This window comes from Hirundo rustica, chromosome 8 (assembly GCF_015227805.2).
Source record: "Hirundo rustica isolate bHirRus1 chromosome 8, bHirRus1.pri.v3, whole genome shotgun sequence".
In the NCBI taxonomy this organism is placed as follows: domain Eukaryota; kingdom Metazoa; phylum Chordata; class Aves; order Passeriformes; family Hirundinidae; genus Hirundo; species Hirundo rustica.
Window position 1 is genome coordinate 26954668 of NC_053457.1, and position 22243 is coordinate 26976910.

General features: G+C 43.2%; 1 protein-coding gene and 1 long non-coding RNA gene across 3 annotated transcripts in view; one reads left to right on the forward strand and one right to left on the reverse strand.

The window, feature by feature from the left end:
- TECTB (tectorin beta) lies at positions 1 to 9088 on the forward strand. Its single transcript, XM_040071498.2, has 11 exons — positions 1 to 84; positions 992 to 1080; positions 2833 to 3023; positions 3411 to 3553; positions 3634 to 3706; positions 4976 to 5079; positions 5159 to 5242; positions 5442 to 5604; positions 7388 to 7457; positions 8334 to 8366; positions 8886 to 9088. Exons 2-11 carry the CDS (start codon positions 1005 to 1007, stop codon positions 8936 to 8938), a joined length of 990 nt encoding a protein of 329 aa, XP_039927432.1. The 5' UTR covers positions 1 to 84; positions 992 to 1004; the 3' UTR covers positions 8939 to 9088.
- LOC120755896 (uncharacterized) overlaps positions 7235 to 22243 on the reverse strand; it is a 20806-nt gene continuing 5797 nt past the window's right edge. The window contains exons 2-4 of one of the 2 annotated variants that reach the window (XR_005701903.1): positions 9473 to 9704; positions 9285 to 9375; positions 7235 to 7488 (exon numbers count right to left, since the gene is read on the reverse strand). This is a non-coding gene — a long non-coding RNA (uncharacterized LOC120755896). Of the gene's footprint in view, positions 9376 to 9472; positions 9705 to 22243 lie in introns of both variants that reach the window. The other variant, XR_009208083.1, reaches the window with a different exon arrangement.

Here is a 22243-nt window from a genome sequence, read left to right on the forward strand (position 1 = left end):
AGGACATCTTGGAAAGAGCTGACAGCGCTGCTTTTGGAATAAGACTGGAATGAAAATCTGAAATAATTAGCTCCTTCCTGTCTCGTAGGTATAACCCTTAATTTCTTGTAGCATGCATAGGATTATAATTAGAAGAAATTGTCACTGATATGTACTTTAAGACCCTTTTATAAAGATATATTTTTAAATAGAGGCTGAGTAAAAATGTTCAAATTAATTTGTCTTGTTAGAACTATTGAATTGGATATATTTTCCATAAATTATATTTCTTGTTTCTGACTTAGTTTGCTTAGTGATGTGTGTACGAGAGCTGATACTGAAGAGTGTCTACAAAGGGAAAATATGAGAACTGCAGTCCCAGTCCCACAGGCTGTATATGTTTTTTTTTTCCCTGTGGGAAACAGCTTTCAGGTTTGAGGCCTGAAATGTAAATGTAAATAACTTCTGTGGATGCTTTCCTAGATACTCAACATTTAGCAGCAAAGGAGAAAATGCATAATTCACCAAAACTGAGCTACATGAAGTTAAGATTATGTACATCAGAATAGCCATCACCACAGAGAATAGTTTCAGCACTAAATTTTAAGCACATTACATATGTTCTTGTATCATATTTCTTCTAGTATTTTCTATTCCCTGTTTTTTTCTAATCTCTTTGGATTTGAAACAAAGCTGTTTCAGTTTCATTTGGTTATATTAACACTTTAGGTTTAGACTCTGCAAGAATTCAAACTAGAATAATTAAAAGCCACCACTAAACTGAAATAGTAAAATTGTCACAGCAACGATCCAGTTATAGCAATGGTCTTTGAAAGACTTACCCTGTAGTTGCAATTACATTGGGTGACAGAATATCAGTAATGTGATTTTTTTCTCTCTGCAAAAAGGACATTTTAACAGTAGCTACTACAAGTTCAGGACTGCAGACAATGCATTGTTTTTATTTCCACGTTTAAAGAGCATTTTCAGCTTTTATTTCCTGTGTCCTCAGATTGTTGCAAGAAATGGTGACTCTTGCTATTTATCTGCTGGTCATCTTGGCTCGAGCTCTCGGGGGGCCTTGCAGCCCAAATAAAGCAGGTAAAATAACTTAAGATCTCCTCTAATTAAACTGCCAAAGGGTTTTTTCATTCAAAATCAAAAGGTTTTCCTTCAGAAAGTTAAACTGTGGATTCTGTAGAGCCAATCCTTACATTTATTTTATTGATCTTTTTTGATCCAGCACAGTAAAGAAGGTACCATTCAAGTCAGAAAGAATTAGGCATATAGTTAACTCTGCAAAATAACCATAGTGCAAGAAAGTTCATCACAAAAGCATAAAATAGCAAAGAAAACAAAAACAAATAGAAGTTTTCTGTAATAGTACAGTCTGGAAGCAGCAGATCTTTGCTGCCCAAACTGGGCTTTAGTCCCACGGACTGCAGGGCCAGGGGTGACTGACTGTGCTGGGCTGAACTCCTGAACCACACCGTTATATTAAAGCAAGAAAAATACAAAATGTCATTGAAGGTAAGGCCCGAATTGCATACTGATTACTGCCTAGAAAGTGATCTGGTGCCAGAAAGACCAGTGGATGTAAATTTCACTAGTTACAAAACATGCTCTAGAAACGTGTTGGAATACGCCTCAATTTAGTGTTTGCTTTTCAGTGCATGACTGCTGTCAGATTACTGTCAGTCATTACATGGTATATCTAAAGTATTTGGCCCTCTAGCCATTTATTTCAGTACCTTTATTTGCACAAGCAGTTTCTCTTAACTGCAGGAATTTTCATAGCTGTAAAGTTGCCAGTTATAAATCTGAGCATTAACACAATCAGAACCCGTTTGCATGTGCTGAAGGTTTGTTAATCAGAAAAAAGTAAATTGTTAAGATCTCTAGTTGACTTTCCCAGATTATTCCCTTTTCCCACAGATAGGCTACAAAATAAGGCTTTTAGCATAAAAAAAAAAGAGAGAGTGGGAAGGGCTTTAAAAGAAATAACTGAATAATTCCAGGGAGAGTGCCTTTTTTTCTCACTGTAGTAACTGGAATTCTGTCTCAATTTTCAGGTCACTAATGGTTGGTTAATATTTGCCCTTAAAATTTCCATCACATGTTCAGATCAGCTGTGCCTGTAAAAAATACCCAATTCTGCTATCATGAAGCAATCAGTTGTCTGCTATGATGTTCAACATTCATGTCTGTGTCAGCAATCACCATGTTTGGAAACACACAGCACTGCTGTTAACAGGGCTGGGAGTTTGGGTCATTTCCTATTGTTGTTAGCAGGCCTAGGTTCTTCAATTCATTTTTAGATCTCGGCTTTTGACTTGAAAATTGGAAAAATTCAGTTTGTGCTGGCACTACAGTGACAGTCCAAGAAGAGAAAAGGCAGAATATCTATTGTGGCCAAGATCTACACGCCAGTACAAAACAGTGCAGATCTACAAAGCCTACCAGACAACCTTACCAATATTATTTTTACAGAGTCAGTGGTGTTACAGAAGCCAGCTTTGCAGCATAAGGTAATGAGAAATTTTCAGTGCAGTCCTTTTTTACTTCAGGTTTCTCTGCAGTGTCACTGCTTTTCAATCAGCTATTCCAGAAAGATAAAAAATTTACAAAGTTCTGCATTGATTAGAAGGCAAAGGCCAAGCTCTTCCAAAGAGGACAGAATTTAACAACCTAAAGGTCAGCTTTGTGTAGCAAAAAGCTGCTCTCATTAGGGGACCTTCCAGCACACACCCCTGTTCACAGAAGGTTAAGTCCAATGGAAAGTAAGGGGGCAGAGCCATCTCTTTGAAAGGAAGTAACCACTGAATAACTCTAGGTGTATCATTTTCCTTCCAGATGTAATTCTGGTGTACTGCTATCCTAAAACCATCATTACCAGAATTCCAGAGTGTCCTTATGGATGGGAGGTTAATCAGCTGGCACTTGGAGGCATTTGCTACAATGGGATCCATGATTCAGGATATTACCAATTCACAATCCCAGATCTGTCACCTAAAAACAAATCATACTGTGGGACACAGTCAGAGGTAAGACTATGAAAGTCAGCATTCTGATTCAGGAGATGGACTTGTTTGAGAGAGTCCTGTCCTCTTCAGCTTGAAGTAAGCTTTAGAGGGAAGAAGGAGGAAAACTGCAGTACCAAGAAAAAGGAAGAATCACATATCTGTGCATTGCAGTTCCAGGCAAAATACTCACAGGCTTAGTGATATTAGTCTGCTTTTCACTTGAATCTGTATTACACAGAACTTATGTTTAGTAAAGCATAAGGATGGGCAGCACAGCATATAAGGAGCTACCAAACCATGTGTTCTTGGGGGGGCTGTTTTGACACCAGAGTCTTCATATTTCAAAGTATATTTCTGATGCCTTAAAGACTCATTACTGCCCACATTTCTCTGTCTCACCATCCACAGTTCAAGAATCCCGTATATCACTTCTATAACTCCATTGTCTCCAATGATTCCTCAGTGATTGTGAAGAGCCAGCCCGTGAATTACTCATTCACCTGCACATACAATGCCAACTACCTGGTGAACCAGGCTGCCTTTGACCAAAGGTACATCCTCATCTGGGAGTGTGTCTCACCCTGTCCTCACCACCATGCCTCACTAATGCAGAATTTTGTCCTGTCCCCAGGGTGGCCACTGTCCACGTGAAGAATGGGAGCTCCGGCTCATTTGAAAGCCAACTGTCCCTCAACTTCTACTCTGTAAGTGCTCCTTGCCACTCACACCTTCACCTTTGCCTTACAAAGGCTTCAGCCAAAGAGCTGGAAAACACAGGGCTGCTGCTCCTGACTTTTATGTGTCATGGAGCACATTACAAGCCTGGAACAGATAATTGCAGTGGGATTGGCAGGGATTCTTCTTTCTGCTGATTAACAAGGATATACTTACAGGGAACAGAGCAGACACATGCCAACTATTCTTTTAATCCCTCAAAAACAGGCAGATTTTTCTGCTGAGAGGTACCTTTCTAACCTGCTGACACCTATTATAAGAAAAATCAAAACTTGTTTGTAGTCCCACTGCAAGAGCAGCATAAATCTGCACGTACTCCTGGCCTTGCATGGCCTCTATAGACACAGCAAAGCTCCTTGCATTTCTCTTGCAGCTTTCTCCCTGGTCCTCTCACCTGACAGCTATTTCATGTACCCCACAGATACTGGAATTTTGTTGCCAACAAAATATTGACCCTTGATATCAGGCAAATCTTTTGAAGCATTCCTCTCCTCTCCGTAGCTCCACTGCACTGCTGGAGCAGCCAGCTCCTAATCCTAATCCTGGAATCTTTTTTCCACAAAAGCACAGTCAAAAGCACCAAAACAGCCTCTCTAGTTTAGTACAGCTAGAAAATGCACAACTAGGAACATAATGTGATAAAATTATAGGCTAGGTAAAAGAAGCATTTACCACTAGGTAAACCGATGAGAGGACTAAACCTGATATTCTTTGTATAATTCTGGTGCCAGCTTTGTTACCATCTTACCCAACAAGAAGCATTGAAGGTAGGCATTTCAGTGTATTTGTAATAAAAACTATTCACCTGAGCACCACGCTGCTCCATGTTCAGCAGGCTGGCTTTTTTCTTGTGTTTTTTTGCTTGTTTTCATTCCTTTTCTCCAACACGTAGCCATGCCCTAACTCCATTCCCATTCTATTCACTCATCTCCGCCATCTCATTCCCACCAGAAACAGCTGCAGCAAGCTTGCTTCCCACCCATGCTGAGATATAACACATGATACAACCCAAACAGCATCAAGTTCTGTCACTGATCATCATTATATGCCAAATATTAACAAAAATATTTTTAAACATCTTGGGTTTGCAATAGTCCTACCACTGGTGTAGAGGAGGTTGCAAGTTATAAGAACCCAGATTTCTGGGGTCAATCTCTCCAGTGGTGTCTGAAGTTGAATCATGCCTTGCTTTGCATGTTACAAGTAATGTATGATGCCTCTGTCTTTGTCTTTCAAAGAACGCCAAGTTCTCAAGTATAAAGGAAGCCCCCTTTGTTGTTGAAACATCAGAAATTGGTTCTGACATATTTGCTGGAGTGGAAGCCAAGGGCTTAAGTGACAGGTAGGCAAGGGAAGGAGGAATGAGTAATAAATTGGCAGTTGGGACATTCCTTGCTAATCTGGGGTTTGTATCTCCCCAGGTTTAAAGTCGTTCTCAACAACTGCTGGGCAACTCCCTCCTCAGAGTACTTCTACCAGGTCCACTGGCCTTTGATCACCAAGGGGTAGGTGCTGGTGGGGCCCAGGGGGGCACCTCTACTCAGCCCAGCCCCAAGGATCACTGCAGAGCTGGTCGTGGGGTATAAGGGAGCAAAGGAACAGCTGGCCCACAGCAGGGTAGATGCTTTCATCAGACCGTCACCTCAGGAGATGTTTCACTGAAGCCACGGGGGCTCTGACGCTGCTTTTCCCCACGCGACACAGGTGTGCCACGGACTACTCCATCCTCGTGCACGAGAACGGGAAAACGAACCGGGCCACGTTCCAGTTCAACGCCTTCCGCTTCCGCAACATCCCCAAGCTGTCCAAGGTCTGGCTGCACTGCGAGACGCACGTCTGCGACAGCGAGAAGTTCTCCTGCCCCGTGGTAAGGCCCCGCTGCTGGAGAGACGCAGCACCACGAGCAGACAGACGCAGAGATGGCCAGCCCTCCCCAGGGCGTGCCAGCTGCAGAGCCAGCGCCGGGGCTCGCAGCAGATGGAGGCACGGCACGGTGTGAACCCCAGTGGGCCCAGCCGTGCACCCTGACCCCTGTCACGCCACAGGCAACATTGGGAAACTTGTTTAAACGTATTGAGAAATAAGGTACCCATTGAAAAACTCGGCTCCTGTAAATATCCCAGACTACGGCCCTGTCTGGCAAACAGCTACAGTTAAACACAAGCCTGGAAAAAAGGAGGAAGTTGGGCTTTTTCCATTTTACCAAGTAGTTTCGGTGCTAAGAGCACCCTGGGGGCAGTGGGAGTCCCTCTCTCAAAGCTCCCAGTCCCCCTTCTCAAGGAAAGTCCTCCCTGCCATGCTGCAATAAGTTACTGCCCTCACAGACGTCCCACTGTGCATAAAATACATAAATTGTCTCTGGAGCAGGAACTGAGGTAGAAGAGTGGCCTCCTGTATCCTTAGATGGGTGTATGGTGAGGGTGCTATACAGGCACATAATTCAACATGGGTAGGTGCCTATAAAATAAAGAAGTCTTTCTTTAAAGACTTCCCTCTCCACCCTTCACCAAGTCAGAGCTCTGCCATTCTTTCTCTCATGCAATGAAAATAGAATTTTATTTAACCTGAAATGTAAACCCAAAATATTCCTTGGCCAACATGCTGTCATTTCAACAAATGTTTCTTGCTGGAGAACAGAAGGCATCACTCCCGGTGAGCCTAATTTTTCTTTCTAACCCCTTTCTGAGGCCAGGAGCCAAATTAAGACAGCATTTTGCATTATACAGCCACAGTGCTAAGCAGGGGGAACTGACTTGTGCAAAATTTGTATGTTTGACAAAAACACATCGTTAGAAATTCCAAGTTTCAAAGGCAACAGAAAAAATTCAGATTGTGTTGTTTTTCAAGATTTCTTCAACTTTTTATCCAGCCACAGATCAGAGTTAAAAGAAAACACAAACCCATTACACTTCATACATGCCCCTCTGGCAGTACTGTCAAACACCAACATCATCCTTTCAGGCACTGTGTGGAATTCCCACCTCACCCTCCAGTGCAGGGTAGTTGCTCAATCAAGTGACACCCCTTGAATCCACTTCCCACTCAAAAATGCAGCTGGTGGTCTGCTGCAATTAAGGTTAAACGAAGCTGGTGGTCTGTGCTTACAAGCAACTCATAACCAGAACTACCACATGCTGAGTTTGTAATAAAAATGCCCACAGCTGGGGATCTGCAAAGGTCAGGAGATGCACAAGGACCTTTAATCTGCAGAGCACTGCCTCCAATACAGACCTTGTCAGCTGTGACAGGCATCATTAGTGCTGGACATGAGCTGATCCGTATGGAAAGGATTTGTGCTTCCTGTTTCTACCCAATGGGCAACAATTATTAGGAATAAACAACCACAGAAGTCTTCAGAGAGGTCAGGGGTTAAACAGATGGAGCTCAATTTTCCGCTCCTTGACAGGAGTTTTGTTTAAGGCAGGGTGGGAAAGGCAGCCCACCAAAATCTTCAGAAAGTGAACTGTAAAGACTCTCCTTACATCTCTCTTGCACTTTGCACTAAGGCCCCCAATAATTACAGAGGGAAAAAAAACTCCCTAGAAAATATGCAGCAATTTCCTTGGTTGGAAACATAAGAATTATGCCCAGATATTTTTTATAATTTTTAATTATTTTGGTGTACATGGCTTTCTCTCTGCTCTCTTGAGACATGTGACAAACGCAAGCAGCGCGCGGAGCAAACCGGAGGTGTTCTGGTGGCGGAGATCACCGTGCGCAGTAAGTGGCTGCATTCTTGGGGTGCTTCTCCCTTTGGGAGGCAACAAAGCTGGCAATATAGGAGCAAGCAGAGGGAGCCAAAGCCCTCTGCCGGACCCCTTTCCCCTGGGGCAGCAGGAGTCTAGAACAGAAGCTGGTCCCCTCCAACTCTGGCAGAAGAGCTCAGTGAAATTCTCTTCCCTTGCCAAATGAGTCAAAGCACTCCTTTGGCATTTATGATAAAAGGCCAAGCCACTGACACACTGAGCTGGCAGTGAAAGCTCTGCTCACCTGCCTATGACCTCAGCAGCAGCTCAGACACGCTCTGACAGGTTGCACAGGAGTGGGAGAGAGGTCAGGAGCAGCAGGAAAGTTTTTCTTTACACTGTTGGTCTGTACTTCAGCATATCCACAACACCTTCATGTGCTGTAGGACGCTTTGTGCCTATCCCTCCTGACACTCTGATAGCACTGCCATCAGCCTTCCCCACTCTACAACAACTGTTCTGCCTCCCGAAGGTACCAGGGATTTCTCTCTGAGCTGCTTCATCTTTTGAAATAAATCCTTGGAACAAACAATGTTTTTACTAGAGCCCTTCATATTAATTTATCAACTGCATCCACCCCAATCTGGAAGCCAATTTAAAATTACAAATACACACAGAGTAGAATTATTACAATCCATTATGTTGCACCAGTAAACCCCTATCAATATTAAAAGGTAAAAGGACTGAGGATCCTTTTATAACTTCAGACAGTAAATCCAAGAGGAAGAAATATTCAGATTTTCAAAATGTGACAAATGTTTTCTGTTCTGCTTTTACAAAGCACATTAATGCACTTTGCCCTATTTTAAACATCATCCTGATGTAATCTTTTTCCTCCTCTTTTATACAGACAAAGGTTTATCCAGATTTTATACACTCTCAGGTAAACAAAGTTTTATACACTCTCAGGTAAACAAAGTATGACTATGAAAGTATCATGGATAATAACTATAGATTTTGAGTGTCTTTGTCAACATAAAATCCATAGCGCAAAGAAAAAACCTGACAATTTGACAGAAAAAAATTTGACAGAAGAGTGAACATTTCAAAATCAGATTTTATTTCCCAGTGTTACATACTTTGTTTTCCTTCTTTTGGTAAATCTCTCACACTGGACAATAAAATCATAGCAATAAATTCCAATACTGAACAATGCTTTCTCTAATTGTCACACCCTCTTCCTGAAAAGGAGCAATCATGTTTTACTGGGTTAACAGGGGTGTCTGAAAGCATTTCTGATTGGAAAGGGTTTGAAACACACCTTTGAAAGTCTATTTGTTAACATTTGGTATGTTGACAGAGCCACATTAGGATAATGCAGTTTTATTGAACGGAGTGGGAAGAAAAGGTGAAAGGGAGCTGACAGGGAAGTACTCACGTATAGTCTGTGTTTCTCTTGCAGATATCACCTTCCACCTACTCTTTGTGATTGGATTTTGTGCTGTTTTATTATGAAATGCAGCCCAGCTGTACTTTGTAACTTTCCCTGATCCTGTTTGGACCTGGACTACTTTACTAAAGATGTTTACTCGACAGAGGAAAAAGGAAAGCCACAAAAAAATCCCTGTGCACCATTTTCCCAGATAAATAAAATATTCTATGAGCTTTGTGCCTCAAATACTGGAAAATCCCAAAGGAGATTTGCTTCTCCCAAATCTCTGCTGGCATTTTAAACTAGTGAAAACCTTGGGTTATGTATCCTGCCAACACCTTCTTTTAAAAAGCTGTGATGGCAAAAGAACTCGTATCTAAAGAGAATATCGAGATGTGCAAACTCAGCATTTTTCAATGCCAAATTTACCTTCAGGGCCCACCTTCCCTTTCAGTCTCAGTGTGGCACCAAACTCCCCTCCAGGCCTGGTCTTGCAAAGTCCCAGTTCGTTCCGTGAAGTCTTTCAAACAAAATGAAAAACAACCTAGTATGTCAAAGATGGGAGGAGAGGGTGCTTTTCATGTAGCAGTGATTAGAAGGTACTCAAAGTTAATTACCTGACATTTCTTTCCTGATCTTAATGTAGTCAGTATTGATTTTTTGGATTAAGTAGAGCACACTGTAGGAGTAGGATGTCTTGCTGACTGGACAGGCTCAGTGCTGGATGGTTACATGGTGTGGGCACTTATTGAGCACATCAGAGGGTGGAGAACAAGCTAATGAGCTTTACACCTCCTTGAAGACATAGCCAGTGGCAGACACAGCAGGGCCCAGGTGTTAGGTCTGTACCTGAGTAACAACAACAACACAAAAGCACTGAAAAGGGAAATAACGATTTATAAAAAGCAGAAATATCAGGACATGAAACAATTGCTCAACATGCATAACAGTAGGTTCCTTACTTCCAATAGTTGCTAGAACAATACTGAAAAAACTCTTGAAAGGTCAGAAACGTTCTTATGTCTTTTCCATGAAATTTCCAGATCCTAAATGTGAAAGAGGGAGGAATGACTACAGTTGTTACACTTCCAATTAATGAACACAGTGGGTGCACCTGTGTTTGCACATACTGAAGCATAAACACGTTGCAGAGTTTTTGCTACTGTTTGTAGAGAGGGAGCCTCCAGAATAACTCTGTGAAGGATTTTCAGCTCCCTGTTCTTGGTAAAAGCTCATTGTAATGAAGATGATGCAGAGCTAGAACACACATCCATTACACACAGCCATAGAACGGACACACCGCAGTCCATCCCTTAGAACACACATCCATAGAACGGACACACCGCAGTCCATCTCCCAGAACACACATCCATTGCACACATCCATAGAACGGACACACCGCAGTCCATCCCCTAGGACACACATCCACAGAACGGACACACCGCAGTCCATCCCCTAGGACACACATCCATAGAACGGACACACCGCAGTCCATCCCCAAGGACACACGTCCATAGAACGGACACACCGCAGTCCATCCCCTAGGACACACATCCATAGAACGGACACACCGCAGTCCATCCCCTAGGACACACATCCATAGAACGGACAAACCGCAGTCCATCCCCTAGGACACACATCCATTGCACACATCCATAGAACGGACACACCGCAGTCCGTCCCCTAGAACACACATCCATAGAACGGACACACCGCAGTCCGTCCCCTAGAACACACATCCATTGCACACATCCATAGAACGGACACACCGCAGTCCGTCCCCTAGAACACACATCCATTGCACACATCCGTAGAACGGACACACCGCAGTCCATCCCCTAGAACACACATCCACAGAACACATCCATAGAATGGACACACCGCAGTCCATCCCCTACAACACACATCCATTGCACACATCCATAGAACGGACACACCGCAGTCCATCCCCTAGGACACACATCCATAGAACGGACACACCGCAGTCCATCCCCTAGAACACACGTCCATAGAACGGACACACCGCAGTCCATCCCCTAGAACACACATCCATAGAACGGACACACCGCAGTCCATCCCCTAGAACACACATCCATAGCACGGACACACCGCAGTCCATCCCCTAGAACACACATCCATAGAACGGACACACCGCAGTCCATCCCCTAGAACACACATCCATAGCACGGACACACCGCAGTCCATCCCCTAGAACACACATCCGTAGAACGGACACACCGCCGTCCATCCCCTAGAACACACATCCATTGCACACATCCATAGAACGGACACACCGCAGTCCATCCCCTAGAACACACATCCATTGCACACATCCATAGAACGGACACACCGCAGTCCATCCCCTAGAACACACATCCATTGCACACATCCATAGAACGGACACACCGCAGTCCATCCCCTAGAACACACATCCATAGAACGGACACACCGCAGTCCATCCCCTAGAGCACACATCCATAGAACAGACACACCGCAGTCCATCCCCTAGGACACACATCCATAGAACGGACACACCGCAGTCCATCCCCTAGGACACACATCCATAGAACGGACACACCGCAGTCCATCCCCTAGGACACACATCCATAGAACGGACACACCGCAGTCCATCCCCTAGGACACACATCCATAGAACGGACACACCGCAGTCCATCCCCTAGGACACACATCCATAGAACGGACACACCGCAGTCCATCCCCTAGAACACACATCCATTGCACACATCCATAGAACAGACACACCGCAGTCCATCCCCTACAACACACATCCATTGCACACATCCATAGAACGGACACACCGCAGTCCATCCCCTAGGACACACATCCATAGAACGGACACACCGCAGTCCATCCCCTAGGACACACATCCATAGAACGGACACACCGCAGACCATCCCCTAGGACACACATCCATAGAACGGACACACCGCAGTCCATCCCCTAGGACACACATCCATAGAACGGACACACCGCAGTCCATCCCCTAGGACACACATCCATAGAACGGACACACCGCAGTCCATCCCCTAGGACACACATCCATAGAACGGACACACCGCAGTCCATCCCCTAGGACACACATCCATAGAACGGACACACCGCAGCCCATCCCCACCGGCTCCCGTCGCTGCCGCCGTTGCGCTCTCAGCCCGCGGCGGTTGCCGGGCAGCGGGCGCCGCTCCCGCCGCGCACAGCAGAGGGCGCTGCGGGGACAGCAGTGTGCCGGCCCGGCCCCGCGGGGCTCCGCCATGTCTGCTGCCCCACAGGACATCCCGGCCCGCGATAAACACCCTGCGCCTTCTTCGCCCGCCTTTGCTGCATTATCTCCCTTTCCTCTGCTGACACACCGACTTCCAGCACCTGCCAAGCGGCTTTACCTCTTCGAATCCTTGTCTTTCTCCAAAGCCTGTTTCCTCTGCCTTGCTTTTACGGCATTCGCTGCGCTCTTATCGCGGCTATTTTGTGTAGAAAGCCTTGAACCCAGTTTCCTCGGCAGGTTGATTAATTCCTTTCTGGTTATGCAAGAATCGTGGCTTTGGAACAAACTTTACAGAATGTCACAGCTGTGAAGTGCAGCTGTGAATTCCCAGGCCGCCGGCCGTGGGATGGAGCCTGCGGCACAGAATCTCCGGTCGTGTTCTCGTACTGAGTGGGGCCCAGGCAGCCCTCGTGCCTCTTCCGCTCTGGATCACCATCTCCCGACACGGTTTATTGCCAAAACAATCAAAACACAACCAAAAAACAGACACCAGGAGTGACTGTGGAAAGGTCTATCTGCCAGAGGAGGCAGCAACATAGGAACATGTTTCAGCTCTAGAAATATTGCTCTTTAAGAAAGCAAAAGCTGCCCATCCTAAATAGTTTGCATTAAAAAAAAAAAAAATCCACCTTCTTTTTTCCTAACCTGGATATGGCTCATCACTACTTAGTCTACTAAACATTATTTATGTTGCCTATAACAGAAAATGCAATGATGAGGTTTGATAGTCTGTCTGAAGTGAGGCAGTCTAAAGTGATGGAACTTTGCAGCTATGAGGGCATGAAGCTGCTTGCCTCGATCTCTGCATCTGAAAGCCAAACGCAAGTCTGGCCATGGAAACATAGGGACAGGAAGGTTATTTAGAGGGGACACAGATAATCTGCTTAGAACCCAACACTTGTCTCCACAAATATTCCAGTTAGGTTTTTGTCCCAGTTCTTCCTTCCATTTGGATGAACTCTAATGAGACATGGTTTTTTGCATGCTTTCCTTCCTGCAGTTTGGCACTGCAATGCTGAAGCACAAGGTCACAGAGGTCATGACAAGGAGAGAAATGAACACACACAGGCGTCAAGATGATAACAACACTGATTGCAGCTCAAAGTTGCCAGTACAGTGACACACTTTACACAATATTTTGGTCATTAAATATAGGTTCACTTCTCGCTTGTGAATGGTAAACAGCATCAACCTGGGTGGCCTTTATTTGACAGTCACTGCAGAGGCAAATAATTCAGAAGAGGTCCAACAAAAACTGCCAATGAAAGAATGGGTCAAATCTAACACAAAAAGAGCAAGTATGCCACAGTCTACCCTTAGTATTCCCAAACAAGCAGTGCTGTTGGCTCTGTGATTCCTGTCCTCTGTTGGCTCTGTGATTCCTGTCCTACCACCCCATGTCTAGTAGTGAAGAAGAAGCAGGTACCAGGACCATCAAGTCAGAATTAATTATGGTCAATCATTAGTGCCTCATATCCTGTGCTAGGTTCTCGCAATTTCAAATGCAAACTTTCGAATGAAACCTCAGTAGGTGTTTACTGGGGGACATGCACATGATCCTGCTGCAGAGATGCCAGGCTGGGACTGACCTGACATGCCCATCTTGTGCAACCCCTGCAAGGAGTGAAGCACATCAGGGCTGAAAGCCTTTCTGCAAGGGGATTTCAACTCCGTAGCACACTGAGGTAAACATTGCATGTGCTGCCAGAATTGGCAATACATTACACAATATAAACACAGGCAATGTCCCAGATCCAGATGCCATGTATAGAAACTCCCCAGTCTTAATCCTCACTTAAATACCAACTTCATGTCTTTATTCTGTAAAACCATGATATTTTGTTTAAATGTCCAAGTCAGGGACAAGGAAAATCCCTACCTCCGAATAGTATCATGACTCACTACATACAAAACACATCATAGATGTACATGGTCTGTATTAGGAGTGAACCCCTCACTCTGTTCTGAAGATCAAGTCTTTTCAAGTCATTCCCATGCAAAGGGCAGCTCACAGGTGCAGAGGAAAAAATAACTGTTGATTGATTGGACCCCATGGCCCTTTCATGTGGCATATCACTGCAGCCCTACAAAGGTCAGGTTCAGTGGCTTCAGAGAAATAAATAGTAATTCTTGCAGCCTGGCATTCAGGCACACAAGGCTGAGAAAAAAGTTTGAGCTCTAGCTGAAGCCACACTGCACTGAGAGCAGACACCAGCCCTGCTTTGCAATACATTTTTCTTCACCTTGTTGTTACAGGGAAAACCTAGAACACACCTCTTTAAAAACAATTATCTTAGATATGCTCTGATTCTAATTATTAGGTATATTAGAACCTATCAGGTATAAGGTCCTAAGAGAAATATAATGAGACTCCATGGTATGAAGCCCAACTGCAATGCTAACTGCTGCTCTGGGGTGCAGCCAGTCTCCAGCCTTTCCAGATTGCTTCTTGGCAGCCTGTGCCTCCTCCCCTGCTAAATTTTCTCAGCATGTGGTCTCATCCACATAAACACCCTCCTCCCACAGACCATCTCTCTGAGAATTTACACACTGTGACACAAAGCATCCACTGGAAGGGGTTCCACCCTGTTGCACTTACACTCACCTGCTCCTGACAGAAAAATAACAGCATTTTTCTTCTGCGGGCAAGCACATCAACACACCTCAGACAGACATTCAGGATGTATATTAAATTAACTACCATAAAAAGACAATCCACCATAGGCAGCACAGAATTATCAGTAATACAACCTTGAAATGTATTTTGAGAAGATCTTGCAGGATTAAGTCTCTTTCTGCTACTCCATAAGCACATTCTGCAGAGTGCAAATGATGCAGTAAGGCATGACAGGAAGTGGGGCACATAGATCCTACAGCCTGGAGAGCACTAAAGCTGAGGCCTAATGCTAAAGCAAAGGTCTAATGCTAAAACAGATGTCTTATCACTGTGAAATGTTTGCCCAGCACTATAATTTTACATGGTGATTAATCAGCACTGATAAGAACATTCTGAGCACTTCTCACTGTCTCTGTGCCCAACACTTCTGTACTAGCACCTCATAGTGAATACTTCAAAGTACTATAAAACCAGTAACTGATTCATCTGGAAGATTTAATCTTCCCTTTACAAACTGAGAAAAACTGACATGTAAAGAATGTCATGAGCAGGTCATAGCAGGGGGTTATATCAAATTGGCACTCATTCCAGTAGAGGGGACTGTTACTGGCACAACAGAATATTAATCAAGGAAAAATAGGTAGATTGATCTGATACTTCTGAGAGTGAGATGTGAATTGAGAAAACTGGCAAATTCTGCATTCATTTTATCTGTATTGGAAAGAGAAAATCCACATATACAGAAAATCAATACAATAAATTCACAGGTTCTAATACACAATTTATTATGTACCTGGTGACACACTATAACAAATCACACACATCCACAGCTAACATTAAAAAAACCCTAAAGGGTTAATAATAAGCTGAGAGGAAGCTTACATCAACAATTTTTTCCCCACACTTGTGCCTCAGTGGGCAGCAGTCCTTACCTTCCATTTTAAGGACTTATCTGGACTCTCACCCCCTTTCAGCCAGCCAGATGTGGGCTGTTCACTTGTGTGAAAACAATGCAGTTTCAGCTTCTGTCTGGATATATGGCCTATGTCTAAAGGAATCACAGCACCCAGGGATTTCACAGACACAACAGATTTTTCTTCAGTATTGTTGATACCACTGGAGATGAGTAGGCTGCACCTATGAGCATCACCAGTGGTTTATACCTTTAGCAACAAAATGAACACAACTATTGTATTGCATGTCTGAGATTTGGGGTGTAAATAAACCTGAACCCTCAATCCTGCAAGTGACTATTTTCCAATGTGTAAAGAAAAGCAGAGGAGAAAAAACCCCCAAACATATATTTTGAAGTTGGTGTGTCAGTGGTCCTTCATGAAATGAAACTGATTTTTTCCCCCCCACCCAGTGTTTTCACCTAGGACAGATTTTCAGATACTTCACAACTTTATTTGTCAGATGGGGAAACAAGTTTCCTGCTCATACCCATTAATAGCACCAAAAGCAGGCTGCCTAGGATGTACAGCTCCTGTTCTGGTGGCACATCTCTCCCATCTGCTCAGCAGCCTTCCTAAATGTGTTTTCTTCCTCCAGAGCAACTGGAATAATGAGCTTGGATAAGACATGATATCCTCACGATTATTCCCAGTTTTGGACTAGATCAGGGCAGTCTTCAACTGCTGTAGACCTGCTGAGAGCCTTCTGGCAGGGTTTGTAATTAAATGGAGAAGTCCCAAGATGAACAGACAGATCCCTGTTGAATTTCCTTTGCTTTTTAGTGGAGGGAAGGACAGACATTCAAAAATCATTTTTCCTAGAATGCCAGGCAGGGGACAGCCCAAATATTGACTGATGAACTGCCTGAGCCACACAGGCCTGGCACCAGGCCAGTAATCCATGCTGCTGCCACAGCTGGTCAGATTATAAACTCAATGTACTTTACTCAGCTTTCATTGCCTGTCTACCCTCCAGCAGCAGCACCCCTCCCTAACCCAGCAATCTCATAATGTCCTGGAGTTAAAAGGCAAAACAAAAGCTTATTCTGAGAAGTGTTTAAGGTAACCAGGCCATTTTGTCAGAACTGCCTGGGTCTGATTTAGAGGTATTGATCTCAACACTGTTGGTGACAGAACATTTAGCTATCATCTCAAAATGTACCTATATATATAGCTGGTGTATGTACACAAGTCCTGCAACCACCCCTCCAGCTACAGGCTGTGATGGGAAGCCTCCTGTTGGTTAATTCCAAGTGTATACAGCCATAAAAATCACCTCATTGAATGCTTACAGTACAAAGGGATTTCATTGCAGTTTCAGATCCACAGTACATTTTTTTCACTCAGACATCTTTCCCTATTTAACTTATTATATTTACAGACATAGCTCCATGGTTTAACATCTCCTTTACAAGTATGGCATACAGCAGGAGAGCATCATGCAGGTAGGCCACATGGTAACAAACCTAAACCATAATAGGTTTATTTTAAACCAGCAAAAATACAGCAGTCTTGTGCCTGACTTTGGTATTTGACAAATAATTTTCAGCTAAAAGTACATTTTGTTTCCAATAAATACATTCCAGCTTTGCCCCGAAAGCAGCTGTGATTTTAGTCAACCATAATTAATTGCCAATCCATGTCTAGAACTAGCTAGTCTCATTCTTCAAGTAGGAAGGAATAAAAACATACCTAGGAACTCTTACATGGAATTTGGGATTTCTTAGTCTTTGAGGACTAGAAAAATCACACAAAGGTGCCTCAGATGCATTTTGATTGGAGACAAACTTATTTGAGTGTACAAACCCGTGGAAATCAAAGACTGGGAAAAGAAGGAAGCTTAATTACAGTATCATATTTGACAAGTGTTTCTAAGCAGGGAACACAATATCAAACCTCTTTCTCTGAAGAAAAGGAGCTCTGAAAGGTTCCTTCAGGTCTTTCGTAGCTCTCTTCCAAAAAAATATACATACCTAGTAGATTCCCCAGGAGAGCTGAGGGTGACCAGAAACCCATGCTGGTACACCAGGGGAACACTGCTGGTATCAGTGCAGGAACTATGCCCCCTCTCTGGTGTCCAGTTAGTAACCCCAGTATTTAATCCAGTTAATTCCCTGAAAAAAGGCTAGAAATTAAGGTCAGATCACTGCTGGATTGTGAGAACTGTATGCATTGGTATATTTGTTGATTTTGTCCTATTGACCAACAAGTATGCAATAAAATAGTTAAGTTAAGCTTACTGCATTGCTGCTGACCTTGAAGAGTGAGACACCAAAGACAAGTTTCCCATTTAGTGGAGCTGTTTAACTTCCAGCAGAATTGACTGACACCTGAATGACTGCAAAGCTGAAGAGGAAGGGAAGAGCCACATACAACTATTTCCCTTCCAATTTGTCACAAAATAAACAGAGCTATTGATCAGTACTAATATAATATTAATTATTTATCACCACATAATGAACACTTATGTACAGAGCTTAACCATAGACATGTCCCTGAACAGCCCAGGGGGCTGTAATTCAGCAGATAAACATGTATTGCTTGATGAATGTCAATTGGCTGATGATCATTTAAATATCTCGTGGTGATGGAAAATTAGGTACTTTGTGGCAGCTGCAAATTGCCACAAATGTTTTATGCATTAATAATCCTGAAAGTAAAGTTCCTGGAGGTAATACAAGAAACAGCTGCTTTTAATGCAAGATGTTTGTCAGCCACAGGCTTCTCCTTTGCTGTACAGAAAAAGAATTTCCAGAATATCAAACCAAAACTATCAAGCAATTAAAATCCCTATGAAAAGCATTTATTTGAGTGATGATGGCCAGCAACCTGAACCAACACAAACACCTGCAAACAAGACATCATCAACAATTCAAGACAACCAGAAACAGCTTAGTTCATCCTCTTGTCTTATTTTTCCTCTCCTTTTGCAGAGGTAAACTCCCTTCTCAAAACAAATATTATTGCCCCCCAGCCCCGGGAAATCCTGTGCTAAAATTCAAAAGCTTGATCCATATCTTGGAATTTGTCCACTTTTCCCAATGGGTAAAACCAACAGTAATAAGAACAAAGTTCTTCCTCCCCTCACCCTGGCTCAGGGCAGATATCCCATTTTTCACATCCAGAAATAGTGGCAATATTTATCAAAATCTAGCACGTGAGAGTTCAGGAATTACTGCTTCTTCCAGAGCATTCCCCGTGAAAAGAGACACTCACAACTTTATTTCTGTTACTGTGTGTGGAGAATGTGGGTGGTGAGGAGACCACCTCATTACAGTGGTCATTAACTAAGGCTGATAAGCACGGGTGGCTTGAGCTCTGCACAAAAAGAGGTGAATCATGGGTGGCAGCACAAGGGTGTCCCAGAAAAGCCCAGGAGGACTGGGGCAGACTCTGTTCCTACTTCACTGAAAATCAGCAGCGTGGCTTGCAGGCACACCTCCAACACTGTCCACAGGCCCAGCCCTGGCATCAATCACCTTCCCAACCACAAACCCCAACACTGTGGCAATTAATAAAATTCAGTTGCTGCCTTCTCCTATTCCCTTGATTCACTCTGACTTGGCTCTAAACAGGTGGAAGAGATGGTTTTCTACCTTCTTTCTGATGTTTTATCTTTATGTATATTGTCTGACTTGGCCACTTTTTTCTGCAGTTTAGGAAGAAGAGAAAGTTACTGTTCTGATTTGCACTGCCCTGTTGAAGTTCTGAAAAGGACTAACATAGAATTATGGAATATCTCAAGTTGGATGAGACCCATAATCATAATATTATGTGTGGGAGCTCAGAGTTTATTTATTTTATTCCTAGTGTCACATGTGAACAGTTTACCTGTGCCCTCCTCTGAGGTAAGAGCAAAATGCTGAATCTATAGTAAGCAGAGCAAAGTCCTCCTCCTGCAGAGTGGCAACGCAGGAGGCAAAGGGGAAAGCAGCACATGCTATCAGCACAGTTCTGGGGCTAAGTACAATGCCAGCAAGAAATCTGTCAAATGGTCATCTATTTGTGCATCACTTCCCCAGCTAGACTCAGTGGCCTGTGCTTGGGCTGTCTATTGCTGCAATACAGAATTACATATCTAAGTAACATGACAGAAGATAATATACATGGATTTTTAAAGTGACCAAACAATGAGTTTGGAAACTACCTAAGAGGCAAACTTTCAGTGAGGCCAGCTTCCAAAAACTGTGCTCATGCAAGATGCACATAGCAGATGGCTACAGACTGCTCAGATGCAGGTTGCTATGAAATGGTCCTGAATACAGGCATTTGAATTAGAGATATTCCAGCAACTGGATCAGATATGTATTTAGATGCAAAGTTTTGCCCTATATGGATGAATTATGTTTAAGATACTGGCTGCTCTAGATGGAGATGCATTTATTTGTGCCAGTGCTAGGCACACAGTCATCCTTGCTGAATGTTCTCGCTTGCAGTAAGCGACAGAAGTGTGTAACAAGTGAAGTCCATAAAATAAATTGCAAAGAGGGTGACTGCAGTATTAGTCACAATAGCAATTTCCAGTGTTCACTAACAGCTGCTTTTTGGCACAAGAGGAACACTTCCTGTAAAGCTTCACAGGCTTTCTGCAAGAGCTAGTAAGAAATATAAGTCATCCTCCAAAACAGCTAACAGTAAGATCAGAGTCCACACAGATTTGGAAACACTATTGTCTTTAAGAACCACATCTGACCTTAAAACCAGACTGCCTTTGACCTAGTGTTTGCACCCATATATTAGCCATAACTAACTAGGAAGCATTTATTTACTGTTAAAACCCAAATATGCACCTCAGGTGAGCTTCCAGCTAATGCAGCAGAGATTCTGTCAGAGAATGTTTATAAAGTACTTGTGCTACTCATTGCAGAGGGGACACAATTTTCACAGAAGTGTCAGAGAAGGACATTGTCCAGCTTTACTGTCTGAGCATACTAGAACACAGGGATATTTCAGTCAGAAGACTAAAAAAAATTGCTCTAAAGTTGGCCACAAGAAGATGGCCTTTTATTTTGTGCCAGAAAATAAAAAGGCAAAAGTTATTCTGTAGTGCAACCCTGAATTGCTTATCATCTTCAATAATCCCAATTCCTACTGACTTTTTTCCTTGTAGGTCAATTTGGATTTATTGGTCTCCCATGGATTTCAGTTGTTTGCATATTATATAGTACTATGTAATGCATTTCTTACCATGATGGCTTCAGAAGGATTTTCACACAGCACCTGATAAGCTCCAGAAAAAGCTGTAGTTAAGTTTCCCCCAAGTCTTTAACTAACATATATTTGTCTAACTTCCTCTATCAAAACATGGCTGATATTTATAATACTGGAATACCTAGATCAAACATAATACCTAGATCCTGAGGAGCTTGCAGGAGAGTTAAAGGATGCAACAGATGACAGTGATTCAAATCAGCAGACAGAATTAACTAAACAGGACCACGTGTTACCTAAGTAACTATCAGGCAATCAGCAAAAATCCATTTTTGTTTCTCTATGGTGTATGTCCGTATCAAGATTTATATCCAGGGGATGACAGGTTTTGCTCTCAAGTCTCTGATTAAAAAAAATAAAAAATCATTTGACTTAGGAAAAGGTCAGTAAGGAACGAAAAAAGTAGTTGAGTAAACAAAAATGTCGCAAGATGAAAGCTAACCGCTCTTCCACAGAAGCTCATCGTGCTCTTTGCACCAGCCCTGTGGCAGCACAGAGAGCTGCTGATCACTCCTTGCCACCTGAGAGGAGCCCGGCGAGGCAGACATGAGCAGGAACAGCTGCATTAGCTGCTCTTGGATAAGCTCTAGCTGGGCTTCATTGAAAGGATATTAAACATGACAGCAAGATCTCTGAGAGACTTTTTACAGAATAACAATCACTACAGCAATAGGCAACTGCTCAAGCTTCTGGCCATGCAAACTGGGTAAGAACCCAGAGGGACTTCCCCCAAACTCTGGTAAAAGTCCATGCAACTGGCAGTCACTTAAATGCATTGTCTTAATGTGACTAAAAACAAAAATCACAAGGGCTCTGGATGAAAAGGTAATTTACTTCAATTTTAAACTCTCTGTCAAGTCTGGGCACTGAACCTTCATTAGAAAAATTTCAATGTCTGACAAGCATATGGAAATTCTACTGTCAAAGTGGATTCATTGAGGAAGTACTTTTGTGATTCATTTCAATTTAATGGGCAAAATCAATTTCAGACTGAAATTCTTTACCATATTGATCTACAGTAAATCTATACCATTTGCTATGGATCCTTGAAGCCACATGGGAAGTGATCTTGAAATCACAGAAAAAAATACCACTAATAGATTAGACAAGTAGAGGGTAGACAGCATCCCATTAAAACAGTGTTTTCAGGTTTGTAAGGTTGTGAGTAGGCTGGATAAATCACTGAGGTGAACACACTGCATAAAAACAAGTTATTACATGAGGGTGTAGCTGTCACAGTATAAAAGATGGTTGAGTAAGCAGATCGAATAGCAAAGAGCAGGAAGCTAACAACAGTGCTAAGGAGATTACAGAAACAGCTGATATT

Coding starts and splice junctions, on each gene's coding strand:
- TECTB (XM_040071498.2), top strand. CDS start 1,005: ATGGTGACTCTTGCTATTTATCTGCTGGTCATCTTGGCTCGAGCTCTC. Junction 1,081..2,832: donor TTGCAGCCCAAATAAAGCAG/GTAAAATAACTT, acceptor TTTTCCTTCCAG/ATGTAATTCTGGTGTACTGC. Junction 5,243..5,441: donor TGGCCTTTGATCACCAAGGG/GTAGGTGCTGGT, acceptor CACGCGACACAG/GTGTGCCACGGACTACTCCA.